At 45.1% G+C, this 19,703-nt stretch overlaps 1 protein-coding gene across 3 annotated transcripts in view; it reads left to right on the top strand.

Annotated features, from left to right (window-relative positions):
* The window catches only part of PREX1 (phosphatidylinositol-3,4,5-trisphosphate dependent Rac exchange factor 1), a 222,263-nt gene that overhangs the window by 78,929 nt on the left and 123,631 nt on the right, over positions 1 to 19,703 (top strand). For all 3 annotated transcript variants that reach the window (XM_024207459.2, XM_024207465.2, XM_024207472.2), the window contains exons 2-3: positions 8,584 to 8,655; positions 14,254 to 14,376. In XM_024207459.2, the coding sequence (XP_024063227.1) occupies positions 8,584 to 8,655; positions 14,254 to 14,376 (195 nt within the window). The remainder of the gene's footprint in view (positions 1 to 8,583; positions 8,656 to 14,253; positions 14,377 to 19,703) is intronic.

Here is a 19,703-nt window from a genome sequence, read left to right on the forward strand (position 1 = left end):
ATTCCATCTCCAATTGAAATGACTTGATTCCTGATTGAATACAGGGCCGCCCAGAGGATTCAGGGGGCCTGGGGTCTTCAGCGGTGGGGGTCCTTCTGCTCTGGGTCTTCGGGGCATTTCAGCGGCGGGTCCCGGAGTGAGTGAAGGATCCGCCGCCGAAGATCCGGAGCGGAAGAAGCCCTTGCCGCCGAATTGCTGCCGAAGACCCGGAGCGGAAGAAGCTCCGGGTCTTCGGCAGCGGGTCCTTCACTCACTCCAGGTGTGTTCGGCGGCACTGAAGGACCTGCTGCTGAAAACCCCCCGAAAACTCTCGTGGGGGCCCCTGAAAACTTTCGTGTGGGCCCCTGTCGGGCCCGGGGCAAACTGCCCCACTTACCCCCCCACCCACCCTCTGGGCAGCCCTGATTGAATATGACTGGGAACTGTAGCAGAGTTTCATAAAAGTTCTTCCTTTAGGTGGTTTTCAATTTGCTTAGAAAGAAGTACCCAAAGATATGGTTTTCCTCAGACCTATATATTTAGTTTGAATGTGTTAATACGAAAATATGTCCCATATCAGATTGAAGTGTTTGGAAATAGCCCCAGTGCTGTCATTGTTTAAATTATCCTGAGATTATTTACTATGTTGTGGTTGAGACTTAAGCACAGATCTGTAGCTCACAGAGTGTTTGTCACATGGAGGATGAAGGATGTTCATGTTTCCTGTAATTTCTGCAGGGTGATTGGTTATGATTTGTGCATCTACTCCACACTAGAAGAACATGAGCACTCTGCTGAGGCTGAGGGCTAGCAGTTAAGCAACTTGAACTAGGATGCACTTGCATTCAAAACCCAGATTTCACCAAATGTTCATTTGAAACCGTCCCAATATTTTAATATATCCATGTTCCCAATAGGGCCGGCTCCAGGGTTTTTGCCGTGCCAAGCAGCAAAAAAACAACAACAAACAAACAAAAAAAAGTCACGATCTGCGGCACTTCAGCGGCGGTAGCTTCATTCTTCGGTGGCAATTCGGCGGCAGGTCCTTTGCTCCGAGAGGGACTGAGAGACCCGCTGCCGAATTGCCACCAAAGAGCCGGACGTGCCGCCCCTCTCCGTTGGCTGCCCCAAGCACCTGCTTGCTGAGCTGGTGCCTGGAGCCGGCCCTGGTTCCCAAAGAGGTTGTGAGCAACTGCATTGAAGACAATTGAGTTATACCAGTGTCAATTTGGTGTCCCAGTTGATCCGAAGCGCAGACCCAAGGGCAGTGGCAGTGCTCACCGAAGCAATGAGAAGAGAAAGGAGGTGTTGTACATTCAAATACAGGGTTTTTATGGGAACGAGGAGTTATTCCCAGCATTGCCAGGGCCAGATAAAGGTATAGAAACTGCAGGCCTGTGATGAGGGCCCCACTTTCTCAAGGCACATGATGAGATCAGAATCTCAGCTTTCATTTGAAAATGTGTTTCTGTTTCCTCATAGAGGCAAAGAAAAGCTTGAAATGTGACCTGCGCCAGAGGGGATACGTGGAGGGGAGGGGCAGGCTGGGTCACGCCCCCCCCCCCCCTTCTGATTTGCTGCTTCGCTTGTAATGAGCATGCTCACACAGACTGAGCATGGTCAGTAACACTGCTGAAGCCGGCTGCCCTCACTCCGCTCCCTCCCTCCCCCACTATCGGCAGGGCATGGGTCGCCCCTGCCTGAGTGTAACTGATGCAGTCTGAGTTTGCAGAAGGCTTGAAACAATAGCTCCAGGAAGTGTGAACTAGCTCCTTTATCTTAACTCTGAAATTTGCTCCCCCCCCCCCACCTAGCTGGAGTGGGGCCATGAGGGGGCATAAGGAGTTGGCTAGGGTGCTGGGTTGCTTTAATTCAAACCTGAGTATTACCAAAGTTAAAAAATAGTCTATCAAATATCAATCAAAGCCAATACATGGCATCAGCTACCTGTCTAGGGAACAGGCTTCATAATACTGCACTTTGAGTTACCGTTTATTGCTGATTTGGTGGTGGGCTGTCCCATGCTGTTTGGCTGTTTCTGTTCCCTTTTTCATTTCTCCCTGAGTTATGCACAGCTTCTCTTCCTTGTATTTACTTGGAAATCTCTTTCTATTCCTGAACATTTGAGGAAGTATGCTTTGTATTTTGGGTAGGGAAGTTGAGCTTGAGTCTCCTTGCAATCTCTGCTCTGTTGTTTTGGTTACAGAGCCATTCCCACTTTGTTTTCTACTGTGTCGTCCACTCCTTGTTTTTATTGCTAGTTTGCGATCTCTGATTTTAGAGTTGGTGAGAGCCTGTCCTTGCTTTGTATATTTCATGTGGTCATGTAACGCTTGTTGTCACTGCATTATTAGCTAGAGATATAACTCAAGTTTGGCCTCTAACCTGACTCCCATCCACACACACAAATCTGCAGGGTCATGGCTACACTACAGAGCCTATGTCGGCATAGCTGTGTAGTTGTGTCTACCCTAGAGATTCTGCCAGCATAACTATGTCTCCTGTGGGGGTGTGAATTTTTTACCTCCCTAGCCAACATAGCTATGCTGGCAGAACTTTGTAGTGTAGACCAGTCCTAGCTCGAGGGAAGTGGTGCTTTAAACTGGAGCTAGCTGGCCCATCAGGTGCGGAGGAGGGGTTGACATTCGAGTGCAGCTGACACTTGAGCTGCTAATGCAAAGGATGCAGCTACTGCTAATCCAGGCACTCTGCTAACCCAAACACCGTGCTGTTCTTTTTAGGTATAGGGCTAGTTTCTTAAGTGTTACTCAGTTTTGAATGTGGTTGCAATGATCATGTGTCTGGAAGTGAGTATTGTTGAGGGCTGGGAGTGGAAAGTTCTTGGAGTGTGGTTTTAACAAGCCTTCTTAGTGGTTTGTGGTGGAAAATGGGGAGCTAGGAAGATAGCTGAGTATAAGGGCATGTTTATACTAGGAAAATAAGTGTCCTTTTACCACGTTAGCGAACACCTTGTAACTAAACACTAAGGTATGTTTAACTTGACCGACTAATACACGTTAAAACTACAACAGCCTTGTCCACACTAAAATTTTACCATGTGTTAGTTAACACATTCGCTAACAAGTGGTAAAAACACACCTTGTTTCCTCATGGAGACAAAGCCTAAGTATTTAAGACGCAACAAGAACCCCTCAGAACCCATTTCAGAGGGAATCCAATGTGATTATCCATCTGTGAAAGACTCCTTCTGCAAATCATGCCTTAAACTGAATGCCACATGCAGTGGAGGTTCTGAGTTGCACAATTCAAACTAAATGACTTGCAGTTGTGATAGTGGACTGCCAGTGTAATAGACTGAATGGCGTAAGACTTGCATGCAAAGGGAGGCATTAAAAAAATCTGGCCTGATGAAAAGAAAATATCCGTGTAACTATTGTTTGCATATTCCAAGAGTGTGTGTGAGTTTCCCTGTGAGTCTGTGTAAGGATGGAAATGATTTTATTTTTCCTATCCTTATAAAGATGCATGATGCAGCTTGCCCTGCAACGTGGTACAGAAAGGAAACATTTCACTTCATAGTCTCTTCTGCTTAATATAGGTTTGCTTGAATCCTGCGAGGCATTTGCACCTTGAGTAAACATGCGTGATGTGTGGTGAATCAGACATGGCCTACTGTGTTTGGAAAGCCAGCAGACCTTTAAGGCAACGAGTCACAGACTCACAGTGCACAAATAAATATGGTGTTGATGCAGCAGCAGAGTTTTAAACAAAAACAAATCCTCCAGGGGCTGTTTTTCTGCAATGGGCTGCTTTCCGAGCGATTAGCACGCACACAGGGAAGAAGGAACCTTGAGCTTCAAGAAAAGTAGGAGGGGAAGGAAAATCTGCCCTACTGATCTGGCTTGTGCCATTGACTCAAGTGATTCCCCATTTGCTTCTAGACGTTGTGTAGTCCTAGTACTCTGAGCTAGGCTCTACCTCTCTGTGCTGGTGTGCTACCATTTCCTCCCTCTTTTCTGTTGTGCATGCAGTAATCCGCCACTGAGTTTAAGCTGCTCTAAAACCCAGCGTAATGACTGACTGCACAAGACTAAGGTATATGGGCAGATAGAATAGGAAAAGTATCTATCTACTGTCTGTCCATCCATCCATCCCAGGCTCACTGCCATGGTACCTCAGCGCCTTCAGAGTTTAACTTTTGATTATACCTAGGGCTGCAGATTTGTCACAGAATTGTTTAATCAAAAATCACAGAGCAGTCATGGAAAATTTAGTAGAAGTGATTTTTGATTTAAAAAATGCCATAACAAATGAGGAGGAGGGGCCTGGGTCAGGGGAGGGCTGGATAATGTTCTCACCCTACATGTAGGATGACCAGATAGCAAGTGTGAAAAATCGGGACGGGGGTGAGGGGTAATAGGAGCCCATATAAAAAAAAGCCCCCAAATATCGGGACTGTCCCTATAAAATCGGGACATCTGGTCACCCTACCTACATGCAACCTGCAGTGATTGTTCCTGCAGCTCCTGTCCTGGAGGGTTGGGCCCAGATCCCCACTCTAGGTGTTGCAACCTGGCACATGGAGTCACAGTGCTGCTCAGATTTGGCCTGGCCAACCCTCCCTCATGACAGTGGAGAGGCAGCCAGGCCAAACCTGAGCAGCACTGTGACCTCACACACCAGTGGCAATGCCCAGAGCAGGGAGCCAAGGCCATGGGACAAAAACCGCAAGAGCTGTTGCTGCAGGGTGAGTTTATTAAAATCACAGATGCAAAGATGAGTCATGGACGAATGAGAAAATCACATTATCTGTTACATGTTTCCCACCATGACAAATCTGCAGTCCTACTTATAACTTTCTTATACTGTATGTCTTGCGCTGCTCTCCCTTCCCCCACTATCCCATAGTTTTCTTTATAATTTGGGGAAGGCTAAAACAAGTCAAATAAGTGAGTTTTGCCTTTGATTCTGAAGGGGTGAGTTTCCTGGCCATCCTGGTGTGAATGAATTCCATCACCCTGGAAAGCTCAGTTCCCTATGTTTATGAGTCTCACCCTTGTGATTGATGGTTCTGTTATCCTAGAGAAGCACAGCTATTATAGATGAACATGACTGTGCAGAGGGAGACAATTCCTCTGACAACCTGTCTAAGGCATCAGGACCAAACCCTTGAATTCATGGTGTAGCCAGTGAAGAGTGCGGAGCCGGGGCTCTTTGCAGCCTTGGATTCTGAGTAACCAGTGGCTGACTTCAGAACCAACTGAAGCTTTTTTAATTAAGTGAAGGGGTCACTAATGTATGGCTTTGTGGCCAAATCAGAGTTGGATGGGATACAGACTTCTGGCCAGTCAGAGATGGAAGAGGCCATTTTTTGCATCCCCAGATCTTTAGGTATCTAGAAGGATGCCACAGCAGAAGCCTGTTTGAATGTTAAGAGAGCTGATGCCCTTAATGGAGGGTGAGGTTATGGACATGGCAGGTTGTTCAAAGTGCTCCCTTCTTCCCACCAGCATCACCTTTGTCATTCCGGGGCTCAACTTCAGCCAGTTATTCTTCATCTCTAGGTACCAGGGTGATGGTACTGTTGATGATGTTGGATGGTAAAGAAGATATGTATTGTGGGCACTTGAGCCTATGCCAACTGCTGAATGGGAGATGATGCTGGTGCAGATGTGATCTAAGCCAGGTAAAAACTGGTAGTTACCTGCAAAGGATGGGATGCGTTGACTCAAAGCATTTAACAAAATGTCTCTAGAGAAGGACTTATTTTCCCAAGCATATTTGGGAGCAGGTTGGAAGGAAGGCAGCATTGTCATGTGAACACAGCATGATACGTTAGCTGTGGGGCTGTTCTTTAACCACTTGGATCGTTTTCTTTAGTGACTTGAGTGACTGTTGAAAAAGACTTTGATTTCAGAAGAAAAGGGATTTAAAACCAGTGAATAGATAGCCAACTTTTCAAAATGTAACCATAAAAATCCGGACTTACTGGACGCAAAACTATTAGGTTTCTAGGACAAAAAACAACACCAACAATCTCATTTAACAACTGTCTTGTTTCAGTGACACTGGAGAGATTGTTGTTTATACACATCAAGATGATCAGAAGGTTGGAACAGACTAGACAGTCTGTCTACAAAGCTGATTCTCTCTCTTCCCCCTGGCATGCCTTTCCCTCTCTTCTTTTCTCTCTCTCTCCTTCTGCGTCTCGCTATTTTTTCATCTCACTTTCTCTGTGTGTGCCCCTCGCTCTCTCAGTCTCACACACATATTAAATGATCTTTTCAGACAGGCGTCACAGAAAAGCTGTTTTTTAAATTAACACAGGCTCTGCTTTTTATTGACTAGACCGTAACAGCTAATGTGATTTGCACCTTCTTCTTACCAGCTTTCTATTATTAGAAATATACATTGCCGGGACTTAGATGCTGGTAAATATTAGTCACCAGTGGAGCTCGCTAATTGTGTAGATTAATTAATTATTCCAATTGGATTTGTTATTTCCAAACAGCGAGAGGAACCTGTATTAAAGCAAGCCAAGAGTCCCTGCTTGGCTTATCGTTTTAGAATTAGGGAAACAGCTTTTCTGTCTCATATAAATCTGGCTCCTATTAATTAGTGCACAGCTATCACACCCAGTGCTGGAGCTGGGGGGGCATCATATTCTCCCCCCCCCCACATACTTCCTGTTGATCCTGGTTCCATTGCTCATCATGTTAAACAGTTCATCTCAAACAATCCCAGTGGCTTCCCCAGTTGCTGCCAGGACATTTGGAAGCACATGAACATTGTGGGTGAGTTCGGCAATCTTACTGGTTAAGGTTATTGGCTGGGTTCTTATAAACTGGCTCCTGGGTCATCAGAAAAATGTTCTGTCCCCTAAAAATAGTGGTTCTCAAACTTTCCCATCCTGGAACTCTGCTCCCAACTCCCCATAGCTAGCTGGGATCTAGTCAGGATCCTCTTCCCATGTAGCCATATGGGAAAAGCAAGGTGGTTGTGACCCCAACGTTTGTGAACCCTAGGTTGAGAATCCATACTCTGGAAATTATATATATACATGATGGGCCTAATCTGTCTCTCCATCCATCCAGCTGTCAATTGTGTACTGGCATCCATCCCTGTAGTGTCTGAACACCTTCTGATTCTCTTCTCCCTTCTGGTCCAATAGTAACAAATGAGAGAGGGCCAGGGCTGAGCAGGAATATAGTGGTGCCCATGCAGTACTGAAGGGCAAATAAATGGCTCATGCTTACACTCTTCAAGCCAAGAAACTAGAGGCAGAGACAGTCACAGGCCACAGGTTTGATTCAGCAACACAGCTCCCTGTAGTGTTATGGGCAGTTGCCCAGCTCCACATGAAGCCGAATCAAAAATTAGCTGGATCTGCATCAGCTGACATAGACACTGCTCAGAAAGAGTCCAGCTTTTAAAGGCTTTTTAGTATCGTTCAGTAACAGGACAGCTTTGTAGCATACATACAAAGGAATGACACAAATCCCCCTCTGTCTCAGGTGGGTAAGAAAAGCCCCTTCTTCTCCTGCTTGCAACACTCCCCAGGGCTCAGCCCTTTGTGTAGGAGGTGCGTATAGAAACCACTAACAAGGACAGACAGGAAAAACTCTCTCCCCTTTTATGTTGGTACCACTTTAATTGATCCCAGCAGATTCCCTCCTCTGGGTTCCCACTCAGTCAGCCTCCCCTTCAAGTGTTTGTGTCTGCCAAGATGCCTTGGAGGGGAAGGGTAAAATTCTCTTCTCCTCATCTCAAGGGAGGCTTTTAACCCCATCACTGCATCGCCAATGTCCTCTGCTAAATCCTTTCAACTGGATCAAACATGTTGTGGTCAGATATATTCAGTGTAAATGCAGACAGTCCCTCACTAGCAGTAACCTGAACAGAAATCTAAGATGGGTATTGGAATCACTGTCCATTTGTATCTGAACCTGAGCTTTTTATTGGATTGACTTTCACAACCAGAGATGTACTGAATGGGGGAGCCTGGGCAGGGGTGAAAAGTTCTGACATTGTTTTGACTGCACCTTTAAACTAGTCCAAGTAAAATGAAATGGAAATGAAAATGCAACCCAGACATCATTTGCAGGTTTCCATTTCCCTTCCCCAAGTTCTGGGTATACTGAGATTGTCTATAGCCCCAGTTCCTAGCTCTGACATGCCCTCAGCTTCTGCAACATGAACATCCTTTGTTGTTCCTTGCAGTCCTTTTCCTTGACATATATCTTGATGGGAGACAGGCATTTTGCCTCCCAAAGTCAAGTCAGAGGAGAGAGAGGAAGCCTTCAAGAGAATAAACAAACAGTTCCTCACGTTGGTCTGCCGGTGCTAACAGATATTTAAGTCAAAAAGAGTCAGTGGAGCTTCTGAGGAAAGACATTTGTCACAAGGCAAAAACCAAACATCTTTAAGGAAATGCCTTTTATGTACTTGGAATGCTAAGCTCAGTCTAACGGTCCTAGTAATGACATGAAGTAGGTTTAGATTCAAGTCTCAGAAATGATCGGTCCGTTGTGTTATAACATCGTACTTGTGTGGCTGGATGCTAGGGAAAAGCCAGAAGGCACAAGCAGTGAACTCAAGCAGTATTAAGCCATTTGAAAATAATCCCTTTTTCTCTTCCTTCAGGCATTTCTGCACAGAATCAGACAGAATGCTGTGGACAAAGCCGAGAAATACATAACAGAGGAGAATATCAAGGTACTTCTTCCAGCTTTCTCATTTTATTGGCAGTTTTATTAGTTTATGTGAAGAACTCATAATTAGTGGCAGAGAATCCTGGGGGAAATTATTCATGAATATTTCAGTGAATGAGAAACCAAACACCCATAGGTCATATTCACACTTGTTTTTCATTTGTTCTTCATGAACACGTTGCGAGTGACATTTGTCTTGTAGGAATTTTAGTTAAAAACAATTTTTGGGACCTGTAGCCAAGTGAAATTTGTGGCAGGAAGAAATGGAAGTTCTAGAGCTTCGGCCATTAATCTAAGGCTTATCAGCTGAACTGGGGCTTGCTCCTGTAGCAATGACATCAACGGAAGCTTTGCCATGAGCTTTAATGAGCAGAGGATCTGACAGTAATAGAACAAGGTGACAGCAGCAGCATCCTCATCATGACATGAACAAGGAGGTTAACACCCCTTGTTTTCCCCAGAGTTGGTTCCTCCCTTTCATATGTTAGTATTACTGTAATGTCTAGAGACCCTAATCAATGATTAGGACCCTGTTGTGCTATTCGGTGTGCAGTCAGTAACAGTAGGCCTTGCTGCAGACAACTCACTATCTACATGTCAGACAGGACAGACGGGTGGCACAAACCAAGCCAGATGATGTGGGGGTGGGTTGGCAAGATGAGATAACAATAAAATGAACAGAGTTTAGCCAAAAAGTAGAAGTCACAGCTCACCACTTAGTCCACCTGTGCCACATGGGAATGATTGGGAGGCAACAGGATGGGTTAGAAGGAGGGATTTTAAAGAAAAAGGGTACAGATTTTACCAGGGAGTTTTTCCTGTGCATGGGGGAAGGGAGAGTTGGGAAAAGCATGGAGAGGCTTGAGAAAGAAGCGGACAAGTGGGCAACTGAGGCTGCCACAGTTGGCAGAGTGAAGGCAAGAGTCCCTAAGCATTCCTTGTGCAGTCTAGCCTGACCTGTTAGCAAGGCAGAAGTGTTACCCATCAGCGGAGAGCACGTGTTCAGGGGAATAACACATGCAGTGACTAGTGACTACAGATCCTGCGTGCTGCAAAATATGTAAAAAATAAACTAATAAACCCACACACCAATTTGCAGATCTGACGAATGAACAAAGGTGTTGCTGAATGTTATTCTTGCTGCTATTATTCATTTAGTATTAAAACATGTGCTAATTATGACGGTTTCATAATCAAATGCAACAACCACCAGCCCATCCAGAAAACTCCTCATTTTCTCTGATGATTAAATGGATTTGTGCTTGAAGTTCCATTGCACCTCTCTGGGGATGCACCATTATATTTTCGGTTTATTCTTTCGCTAGGTGCCCAGAGGACTTTCATGATGAAGTCTTTAAAGGCTCTTCCTTATTAATGGTTATTATCTTAACCAGCTTGCAGGAACAGAGCTTCCCTTTGGAAATGAAGGGCCTATTTACATTACAGTGGAAGCGGGTTCATAGCAGCACAGTATGAACGTTATTTCCTCCTTTCTGTTCCCACCAGAAGCAGTTTCAGTGTCTTTCCTGCAGCCAGGAGCTTTTTCTTCTTGGCCTCCCCATGGTGTTCCTCACTGGTGCCCTGTGGAGGCAGGTGGCCACTTGTGCTCTGTATCTCTGGTTACCAGGGAGCTGTGAGATAGCTAGCACCCTGGCTGGCTGGTGGCACATACTGTGGAGAGTGTATAAATGGCTTGGAAGCCTGTTTAAAGACGAATCTCTCTCCTCCTCTCCCTCTTCCTGCAGTGCGAATGTCTGGAGGGAAGTTTAGAGTATTTTGACTGTTATTCACTGCAAAGCAAAGGAAGAAAATGTCTTTTAGGACCAGCTGGGATAACACTGTCAGTACTAGCACTGTCGATTTCTCCTACAGCTGACATTTTAGGTGGTTGGAGAGTTCAGGGAACCTTGGACACCAGTTGTGTCACCTCTAAAATGACCAGTCCCAGGCCTGGTCTACACACAGTTTTTGTACCAATATAACTATTTTGGTTTGAGGGGTGATGTTTTACTGAAATAATTATATTGATACAAGCCCTAGTCTGGATGCAGTTATAGCACCATAAAGGTGCCTCACATACATATAGCTTATCACCTTTCCATATGGGAATAGCTATCCCAGTATAAAGCACTGGGTATATGGCTATAACTGCAGCCACACTATGAGGGTTGTTCCACTTTTACTGTACCGGTATAACTAAAGCGACACAACCGTTGTGGGTAGACAAGTCCCCAGCTGCAGATCCCTGACATAGTGCTGGGAAATAGAAACTTCATATCAAACAAACAGACTTTTTAGCAAAGTTAGGGAAGGCCCCTCTGCCCCTTTTAGCCTCCTCAGATGACCTTTGTTACCTAAGGAGCCTGGATTCCATTGGCCATCACAGAACACAGTATATTACACAGCAGATATTCCTTGGATCATAAAATACCCCCTTGAAGACTGCTCCTTGTAGGGTAAAGTCATGCCTGACAGATGTTTTCCTCTTCCTTGCTAATCTCCTTCTGGCACAGCTTTCCTCCTGGCCATGCAACAGAGGCTAACATATCATAACATCGGTCGCAGCTGAGCTGGAGAGCTGTGGTATGTTCTGCTAGGATTTGCACTGGGAATTTTCTGGAAGCAAACAAACAGTCCCTCTGTGGAGAGAGAAGCTTGTGTTCCTCTCCTCCTTCCTCTGCTTTCTGTGGTTGAGCACAGCGAGCTGTTCAAAGGCCAATAGTGCAAATTCGCCATGTTGGAATGCTTGATTCTTTTTGATCCAAATGGTGGCTCTAAGACACAGGCCTGCATTGGGGATGGTGCAGGGCTACAGTGTTCTAAGTCAGTGGTCCTCAACCAGGGATCCGGGGCCCCCTCGGGGGCCGTGAGCAGGTTTCAGGGGGTCCGCCAAGCAGGGCCAGAGCTAGACTCCCTGGGGCCGAGGGCAGAAAGCCGAAGCCACTCCACATGGGGCTGAAGCTCGGGGCCTTGAGCCCCACCACCCGGGGCTGAAGATGAAGCCTGAAAAATGTAGCTTCCCCGGGCAATTGTCCTGCTTACTACCCCCTAACATCGGCACTGGCTTTTATATGCAGTAAACCAGTTGTTGTGGCACAAGTGGGCCATGGTGTTTTTATAGCATGTTGGGAGGGGCTCAGAAAGAAAAAGATTGAGAGCCCCTGTTCTAAGGCAAGCTCTGAGCCTCTTGCAGTGAAAGGGAAGAGCAAGTACAATGCAGTTCCATTAGGAGGATGCAGCATGATCTCCTTTGCACATCCAGCCAACAAGTGTGGAGCGGCAGAGGACTATGGCACTGCCCCCTTGAGAACCTTACAGCAGTGGTGGGCAACCTGCAGCCCGCAGGCCGCATGCAGCCCGTCAGGCTAATCCGCTGGTGGGCCGTGAGACAGTTTGTTTACATTGAGCGTCCGCAGGCACGGCCGCCTGCAGCTCCCAGTGGCTGCGATTCGCCGTTCCCGGCCAATGGGAGCTGCGGGAAGGGTGGCCAGCACGTCCCTGAGGCCCACGACGCTTCCCGCAGCTCCCATTGGCCGGGAACGGCGAACTGCGGACACTGGGAGCTGCAGGGGGCCGTGCCTGTGGATGCTTAGTGTAAACAAACTGTCTCGCAGCCCGCCAGTGGATTACCCTGATGGCCCGCGTGCGGCCCGCGGGCTGCAGGTTGCCCACCACTGCCTTAGAGGGCACAGTTGTGTCTATCCTTAATGTAGAGTGGAAGGCTCTTTGAATCCTCAATCTTGCACATGCTGGCAGGGACCAGATACAAACTGGCCATAGGAGGAAATGGACTTCATACCTGTCTTGGGGAGAGTTAGTACTTGAGCTCAAGGTGGTTCCTCCCGTGAGTGGCTAATATCACATTAACTCAGGCTGAAGCCTGTGATATCATAGCCAATGGGTAAATTCCAATGCACAATATTGCAACCTGAGAGCATGCCTGATAGCTAAAATGTGGGGTGGGAAGTGCTGGAAGCTTCTGAGTCTCCTGCACTTCACCCAGTGAATGTTTGGAAACTGGAAGTCATTTCTCCTTGGTATTGTTTACATCACAAGAGTGTCACTTATTGATGAAGCCAGAGCTAGGAGGCTGTTTGCAGTGTGAGAAATGACTTGACTTCACCGCATTCCTTCCCTTTGACACAGGCCTGGTTAGAAGAAAGGATTGGAAAATATAGTGTAACACACATATCCCAGATGAGGCTCTAGTATAAGGCCTGCCTGCTAAGCCTGTCCTCTAGAGACTGCCAATGCTTTTAACCTAGCTGGGTCACTCGTTTGTCGGGACTCCTCTCTCTTTATGGCAGCATTCCAGCCCCTGCACTTCCACTTCCACTCATGGTTTCTTTTCCTATTTCATATGTTGATAACTAAATATTATACAGCTTGCATGTTTGTAGCACCTTTCACCCAGAGAACTCTGTCAGCATACTACACCCCAGGGGCTTTTTTTCAGACCTGAACTGAGTGTGTGTGTTTGCACATCAGCCGTTGTGCATGCTCACTACCATAGATGCTCACACAAAGTCAGAAATCGTGTTCACACATGGCTAGCAAGATACTTATCTAGTAAAAGGATGCACAAATGCCCAACTTGCACCGACACGCAATAGTGCATATCCAAATTAAGGACCTAATTCTCCATTACCCTGCAGCTTGTGTGGCCATTTCCATCTGTGCAAAGTGGGAGTACAATGCTACTATTCTGATTTGGAAGCATTGTGATATTGATTTTGCTCTAGTATAAATAGCAACACAAGGAGCAAGGTAATAGAGAATTGAGGCCCTTATCTACATGTGCACGTGTGTGTGTGTGTGTGTGCAAGCTGGGAATCAGGCCCTTAATGTGTAGTTATGACTATGTAAATACATGCCTAATTTTGGTCTGAAAAAGTAGGTCCTGTGTTTGAAGGAAATGCTTTGTCCACTAGTAAAATACACGAAAGGTGTGGAACATGGCTGCTGTTTCACAGCATACAGCAACACTGCATTGCAGGGTCAGACGAAATGGTGTATATAAGTGAATAGTATCATAATTATTTAAAGGATAGGAATAATAACTCCTTCCAGTTTGCCTAGAAAATTATTGCTAGCCCCTCATGTTGTGCAAAAAGTACCACAGGTTCCTTAGTGACCACAAGTGCTGACGTGTTCAAATGACCTCTTACTTCTGTTTCCTCCGAAAGTTGATTTGTCATGAGTGGGAGGGGAAGGCAGAGGACTTTTTTGCCCATCTCCTTTAATGTGAGTTTGGCCTTTGTGAGCCCACATGGTATTTCCCATTTACCTTCTTGAGAGTTTGTGAGAAACATTCTATAGAACTGACAAAGGCCGATGATGATTATCAGGCCTTGGAAAGTTCATCTTTATTTACATAGGTCAATGGCACAAGCAAAACTAAGATCCTCCCTGGGGGAAGGCTGAGAATGTGAAAGGCACATAATCATCCATACCCCAGAGACATTTTAAAATGCAACCACTCCTATTGATTTTGATTGCTTCCTGGCAGCAGTAGATAGGCACCGTATTTAGGCACTTCTACTTTAATAAGACACCCCAACCTTCATCAACAGTTAACACTGGATTTCTCTTGGTATTTCAGATCCTGTTTTCCAACATCGAAGACATTCTTGACGTTCACAAGGAGTTCTTGGCTGCCCTGGAATTTTGTTTACAACCAGAACCTCAATCTCAGCATGAACTGGGAAATGTTTTCTTAAAATTTGTGAGTACAATGACTTAATGCTATCTGTAAATGCAGCTTCCTGTCACATGCTCCCATGTCCCTTAGCTAGCCCTAATCTCTTAGTTTTGGTAACTGTACCATGACAATGTGTATCTTTTATGAACGTACTATATAGGGTGGGAAAAACCTTTGTGAATGAGACTGGAACAATGGCAACCAGATCAAACCCAGCAAAACAAGGAGGTATTTTTAGAAATTCTTCCTCTTCCCCTTGCATAGAATTTCTTTTTTCTTTTCTTCTAATCTAGCTGATCACATTTTACTAAGAGTTAATTTTCTTTGGTTCTAAAAGTTTTAAAAGAGCATCTCCATTCTAAATAGAATCAATGCAAAAATCTCTATGTTTTAATACAAAATAAGATAGGGATTTTAAACCCACAAAAGACAGAAAATTCAAAACTAAGGCTCCTACTGTAGCAATTCTCCTTAATAACTTGGTTACACAATGAAGGCCCAATTTAGGTGTGCAATCCCAAGACTAATTTTTGTATAAAATACACTAATTGTGTATGCAAGACAAGTAATTATGAATGTGTACAATTTGATTGGCATCTCACTCACATGCTATTTGCATGCAAAGTTACCTGATTTGCATACAATAACCAACACAGTTGCATGGACATTTTTTATGTGCAACTGCACTCCCAAGGCGTTTGAAAATCAGAAACCTCCCACATAACATCTTTGCTGAGAACTCTAATAACTTTATTCAACAGCAGCAACTCTCCATTCAAATCTATTCCATCATGCTTCAATAATCTGGGATGATCCAGACTTTATAGTGTACCTGGTCTGTTTGAGTGCACAGATTTTATACAGTCATTCATTATATTCGTAAAACCACAGCACCTGCTCCCTTTGCATACATTTGTTTATTTATGATGTGACAATCATGTAAATATTATTACTAGTAGTAGAATGTATTATTTATATTGTAGTAGTGCCCAGAGGCTGTAGTGAGGAGTGGGGCCACACCATGTTAAGGCTATGCAAACACACAGGAGAACAACAAATCATAGAAATGTAGAGCTGGACCAGACTTCAAGGGGTCATCTAATCCACCCCCCGTGCAGAGGCAGGATTAAGTCCATTTAGACCATCCCTGACAGGTGTTTGCCTAACCTGTTCTTATGGTCCTTATATTGAACACCTACTAGTATCGTTGCCTGACAGTGGGACATACTAATGATCAGATGTTTATTTTACAATTATGTGGAGATGTTTATTTTATAGTTGTTAACTGGAGATACTAAATCAGGATGTTCCCTTGGGGATGCTGGAAAACTGCAGGGTTTCTTATAAAATAGCATTGATTCCACAGAAATGTTAGTATATAGTCATTCGCCCAAATTCAGCCCTGGTGTATAACCCCATTAACCTCACTGACTATAGTTTCTTGTATAAATGTTGTATTGTATAGAGTCACAAGGTGGATGAGGTAGTATCTTTTATTGGGCCAACTTCCGTTGGTAAGAGAGACAAGCTTTCGAGCCACACAGAGCTCTTCTTCCAGACCTCACCCACTTTGTGTCTCTCTAATATCCTGGGACCGACACGGCTACAACTACACGTCAAGTAATATTGTATAACAGTAGTTTTCAACCTGCTGTCTGCAGACTAAGATTTCCAAAGAGGTCTACACCTCCATTTGAAATTTTGTAGGGGTCCGCAAATGAAAAAAGGTTGAAAACCACTCATATATAACTTTGTTATTGAAATGTTTAGTAATTCATTCTTAATCCAATACCCCTTATTAATGAAATATACATAAATGTGTAACAGAGAAATTATTAGACTAGGGGTTCTCAACCATTTTCTTTCTGAGCCCCCCTTCCCCTGCTATAAAAACTCCAGGGCCCAGCTGTGCCACAACAACTGTTTTTCTGCATATAAAAGCCAGGGCCGGCGTTAAAGGGTAGCAAGCAGAGCAATTGCCCAGGGCCCCACACCACGGGGCACCACAAAGCTAAGTTCTTCAGGCTTTGGCTTCAGCCCCGAGTGGTGGGGCTTGGTGCCCCGGGCTGCAGTCCCGTGTGGCGGGACTTTGGCTTTCTGCTCTGGGCCCTAGCGAGTCTAACACTGGCCATGCTTGGCGGATCCCCTGAAACCTGCTCGCGGCCTCCCAAGAGGCCCCGGACCCCTGGTTGAGAACCACTGATTAGACAATAATGCCAGATGGATGAGTGCTACTGCAAATTTCTCTTGTATTGGAGTCTAATGGACTGGCACATTCTGCATCAATTTGCACTGAAGCCCGTACAATGCATTGTTCATAATGTCTACACGATTCTGTCCCACGATTCCCAAGAGACAAAGGCCTGCAGTCCATACATTGCAGTGAGTCAAACTCCTTCCAGTTCAGAATATACAGTCAAGACTGGTCATAACCATAATTGCTATGTGTGTCCACCTAGGGCTCCAGTTCTAAGGAGATGCAGAAATAATGCTGGGAGGCACTATCACCACTTATTTCCAGGCAAGCAATGACCAAGAGAAGGTTAGCAAAGGGGGAGAAAGCAATCTCTTAGTATGTGGGGTCCTGCTGGAGCTCAGAAGATAATATACAGCCTGAAGTGCAGCAATGTGGAAGACAGAAAGGGCTAATTCTCAGGGCCCTGTGTCTTGCCACAATGCAGATTTAAATAATGATACCCTGGCCACTGGCAGTAAGATTTCTAATGCAGTGGCCTGGGTTTAAAGCAGATCTCCAGTTCCCCTCTTTGCTTAGGGTACCAGTGCCCCATGTCTGTAATTGGTACTGTTCTAGTGAAGTCGTGGCACATGTGAGCAAGCTGTACTATGGAGGTACCGTTGTTCTCAGCAGTTTTCCATGGAGTCATTGCATAGTTTCAGCGAAATGGTGGGCAGTATTTTGTCACAAGGAGAATAAAGGATGGAACACTCTGGGCTTTGAAGGGAAAAAGCCAACAATGATCCCCAAGAGATGCAGTTCTGGGACATAGCTGTAGAGCTGACACTTTTTCCATAGCACATGTTGTTAGCCAGTTTGACAAGTGAGCAAACAACCTAGATGCAGGAGGGAGAAAACCTTGAAATAACAAATATTCTAAAAATAAATCTTGTAAGTCTCTGGGTCCCCCTAGCAAATAGAGTAGAATGAATAGATGGATTTCCCACCCTGAATTGCATATGAAAATCACTAAAGGTTTTGTGAATCCAAACATCACTCTCGCCATATTGTTTTTCATTATGGTCAAGTCACAGCATAACCCAAAGGGGGTTAGTGGTGAGGAAGTTAGATAAAGCCTGTGACCTGAATGTGCCAGTGTATCTTCATGATCACCTGACTTAATAGCAAGTTCATCATTGTTCCTGATTACAAGTGCCACTTCCGTGTCACCTGCCAGATGTTAGCACAGATGTTCCCCTGCAGCAGATAGCTGTTTTTAAAAAAATGCTCCTAAATTCAGCAAGTAGAGTGAGAATCCCAGGACTCAAGTGCCCACAGGCTAATAGTGTCTCTTTCTGACATTTCCCTTGAATTTCTAAGCTCTAAACATTTTCCCTGAGTTTTCTTGTCATAAAGGCTCTTTTATGCAGACCATGGAAACATCAGGCTGTCTGCGGACCAGAAATGCACAGAGCTGGCGAGAGCTTGGTCTCTCTGTTATTGCCAGAGCTGATTCATGTCGGGTGGAAGCAGTACAGGAAGTCTGTGTGCAGGTTCCTGGATCACAGTGAACTACCTGCTGACAGTGATATAACCTCAGAGGCCAAGCAGCATCTGCCTCCATATAACTTATGGTCTGAACAAAGCACAGAACTCCCCTTCCCCCACAAAAAACCCTCACAACACACAAGCACTTTCATGGGACTTTGAGTTCTGTTATTTTTACATGACTGCTCCCTGCTGGAACAATGGGGCTTCCCATCAATGTCACAACAGTCAGGCACAAGTCAGCCAAGCAACATCTATTGATGTATATCTATGGCAACTGACCTGCACTGTAGGCCAGCCTTAGCCTTCATTCTGCCTTGGATCAGCAGTAGGGTGACCGGCTAGCAAGTGTGAAAAATCGGGACAGGGAGTAGGGGGTAAAAGGAGCCCATATAAAAAAAAAGTCCCAAATATCAGGACTGTCCCTATAAAATCGGGACATCTGGTCACCCTAATCAGCAGTGATGAAGACAAGACAGGTTGCTGACTAACCAAGCCACTAGGTCTAGATAGGAGCCTTACTGGCTGATGGAAAGGAAGAGTATCAAAAATAGGGTGTAGATGCACCACTTGTAGCTCCAACCTCCAGTTCAGCAGTGCTGGTTTATTTGATTCCATCAGCTTTCTGAGCTCCTATTAATTTGAATTAGATACATCTGCTGTTTGCCTGGTGCCGTGTGAATATGATCAGACAATGCTGTCTCAAGGATGAGGCAAGTTAATGCAGCATCCCCTAAGCACACCGGAATCAAGCAATCTCGAAGCATTTAAGAATGTGCTTAAGTTCCTGAATAAGGATAGAAAGGACCACATGGTTAAAATTAAATGTGTGCTTAAATGCTTTGATGAATCGGGGCCCAAAAGCTGAGGGGCTCCTTTGAGGGGAACTTCTTTCTCTTCCCACTCCAAGGACTCCATGCAAGGCTCAGAGAGAATATGGGGGAACAAAGCTTTTAGGAATATTCCAATTTAGAGCAGTAAAAATTTATTTTTGTCAGTACAGCATCTCTGGGTCTGGATGCACATGGGGAGCAGCTCTGCTGAGTAAGAAGGTGTCATTTTTACACAGTCCCTTGTCTGACCATAATTGCACTTTAAGGTAGTGGTAACTGTAGGCTCAGCATTCCAGGGGATAACATCTCTAATTATGGAACTGATCATTTCTTCATCGATGGGAAGGAGGGAAACCTCAGTGTCACCCAGAGAGGAAATTAAACACTTCAGACACCGAGTAATTTAAAGCATAGCTCTCATACTTGTGGGTCTTATGCATGAAAGGCAGCTGGAAAGGACTTGATGAAAGCGCTCGGCTGTGTGTATAATTATGATATTGAGTCAAGTTTAGCAGGGTGATTTTGTCATGATACAAATAGAAGCTCTCAGAAGGTGGGACGCATGATGCTGCAGTCAGTAACCTGAGCAATGACATTTGCTCCTGTTGCATTGATACAAGCTCTCCTCCTGATCCGAAACAGATGCTGTCCTGAGAATGGAGGCTATTTCTAGGAAGCTGGTTTTCAAGCGTGCTGCTCCTGTGCATCTGGAGCTGCCTGAGGGAGTCAAGAAGAGCAAATATTGGAGGAACTCACATGCCCAGCTTCTCCTTCTTTAACTTGCTCTTTTAAAG

The sequence above is a fragment of the Terrapene carolina genome, unplaced genomic scaffold (genome assembly GCF_002925995.2).
Source record: "Terrapene carolina triunguis isolate 2854851 unplaced genomic scaffold, T_m_triunguis-2.0 Scaffold130, whole genome shotgun sequence".
Classification (NCBI taxonomy): Eukaryota; Metazoa; Chordata; order Testudines; family Emydidae; genus Terrapene; species Terrapene triunguis.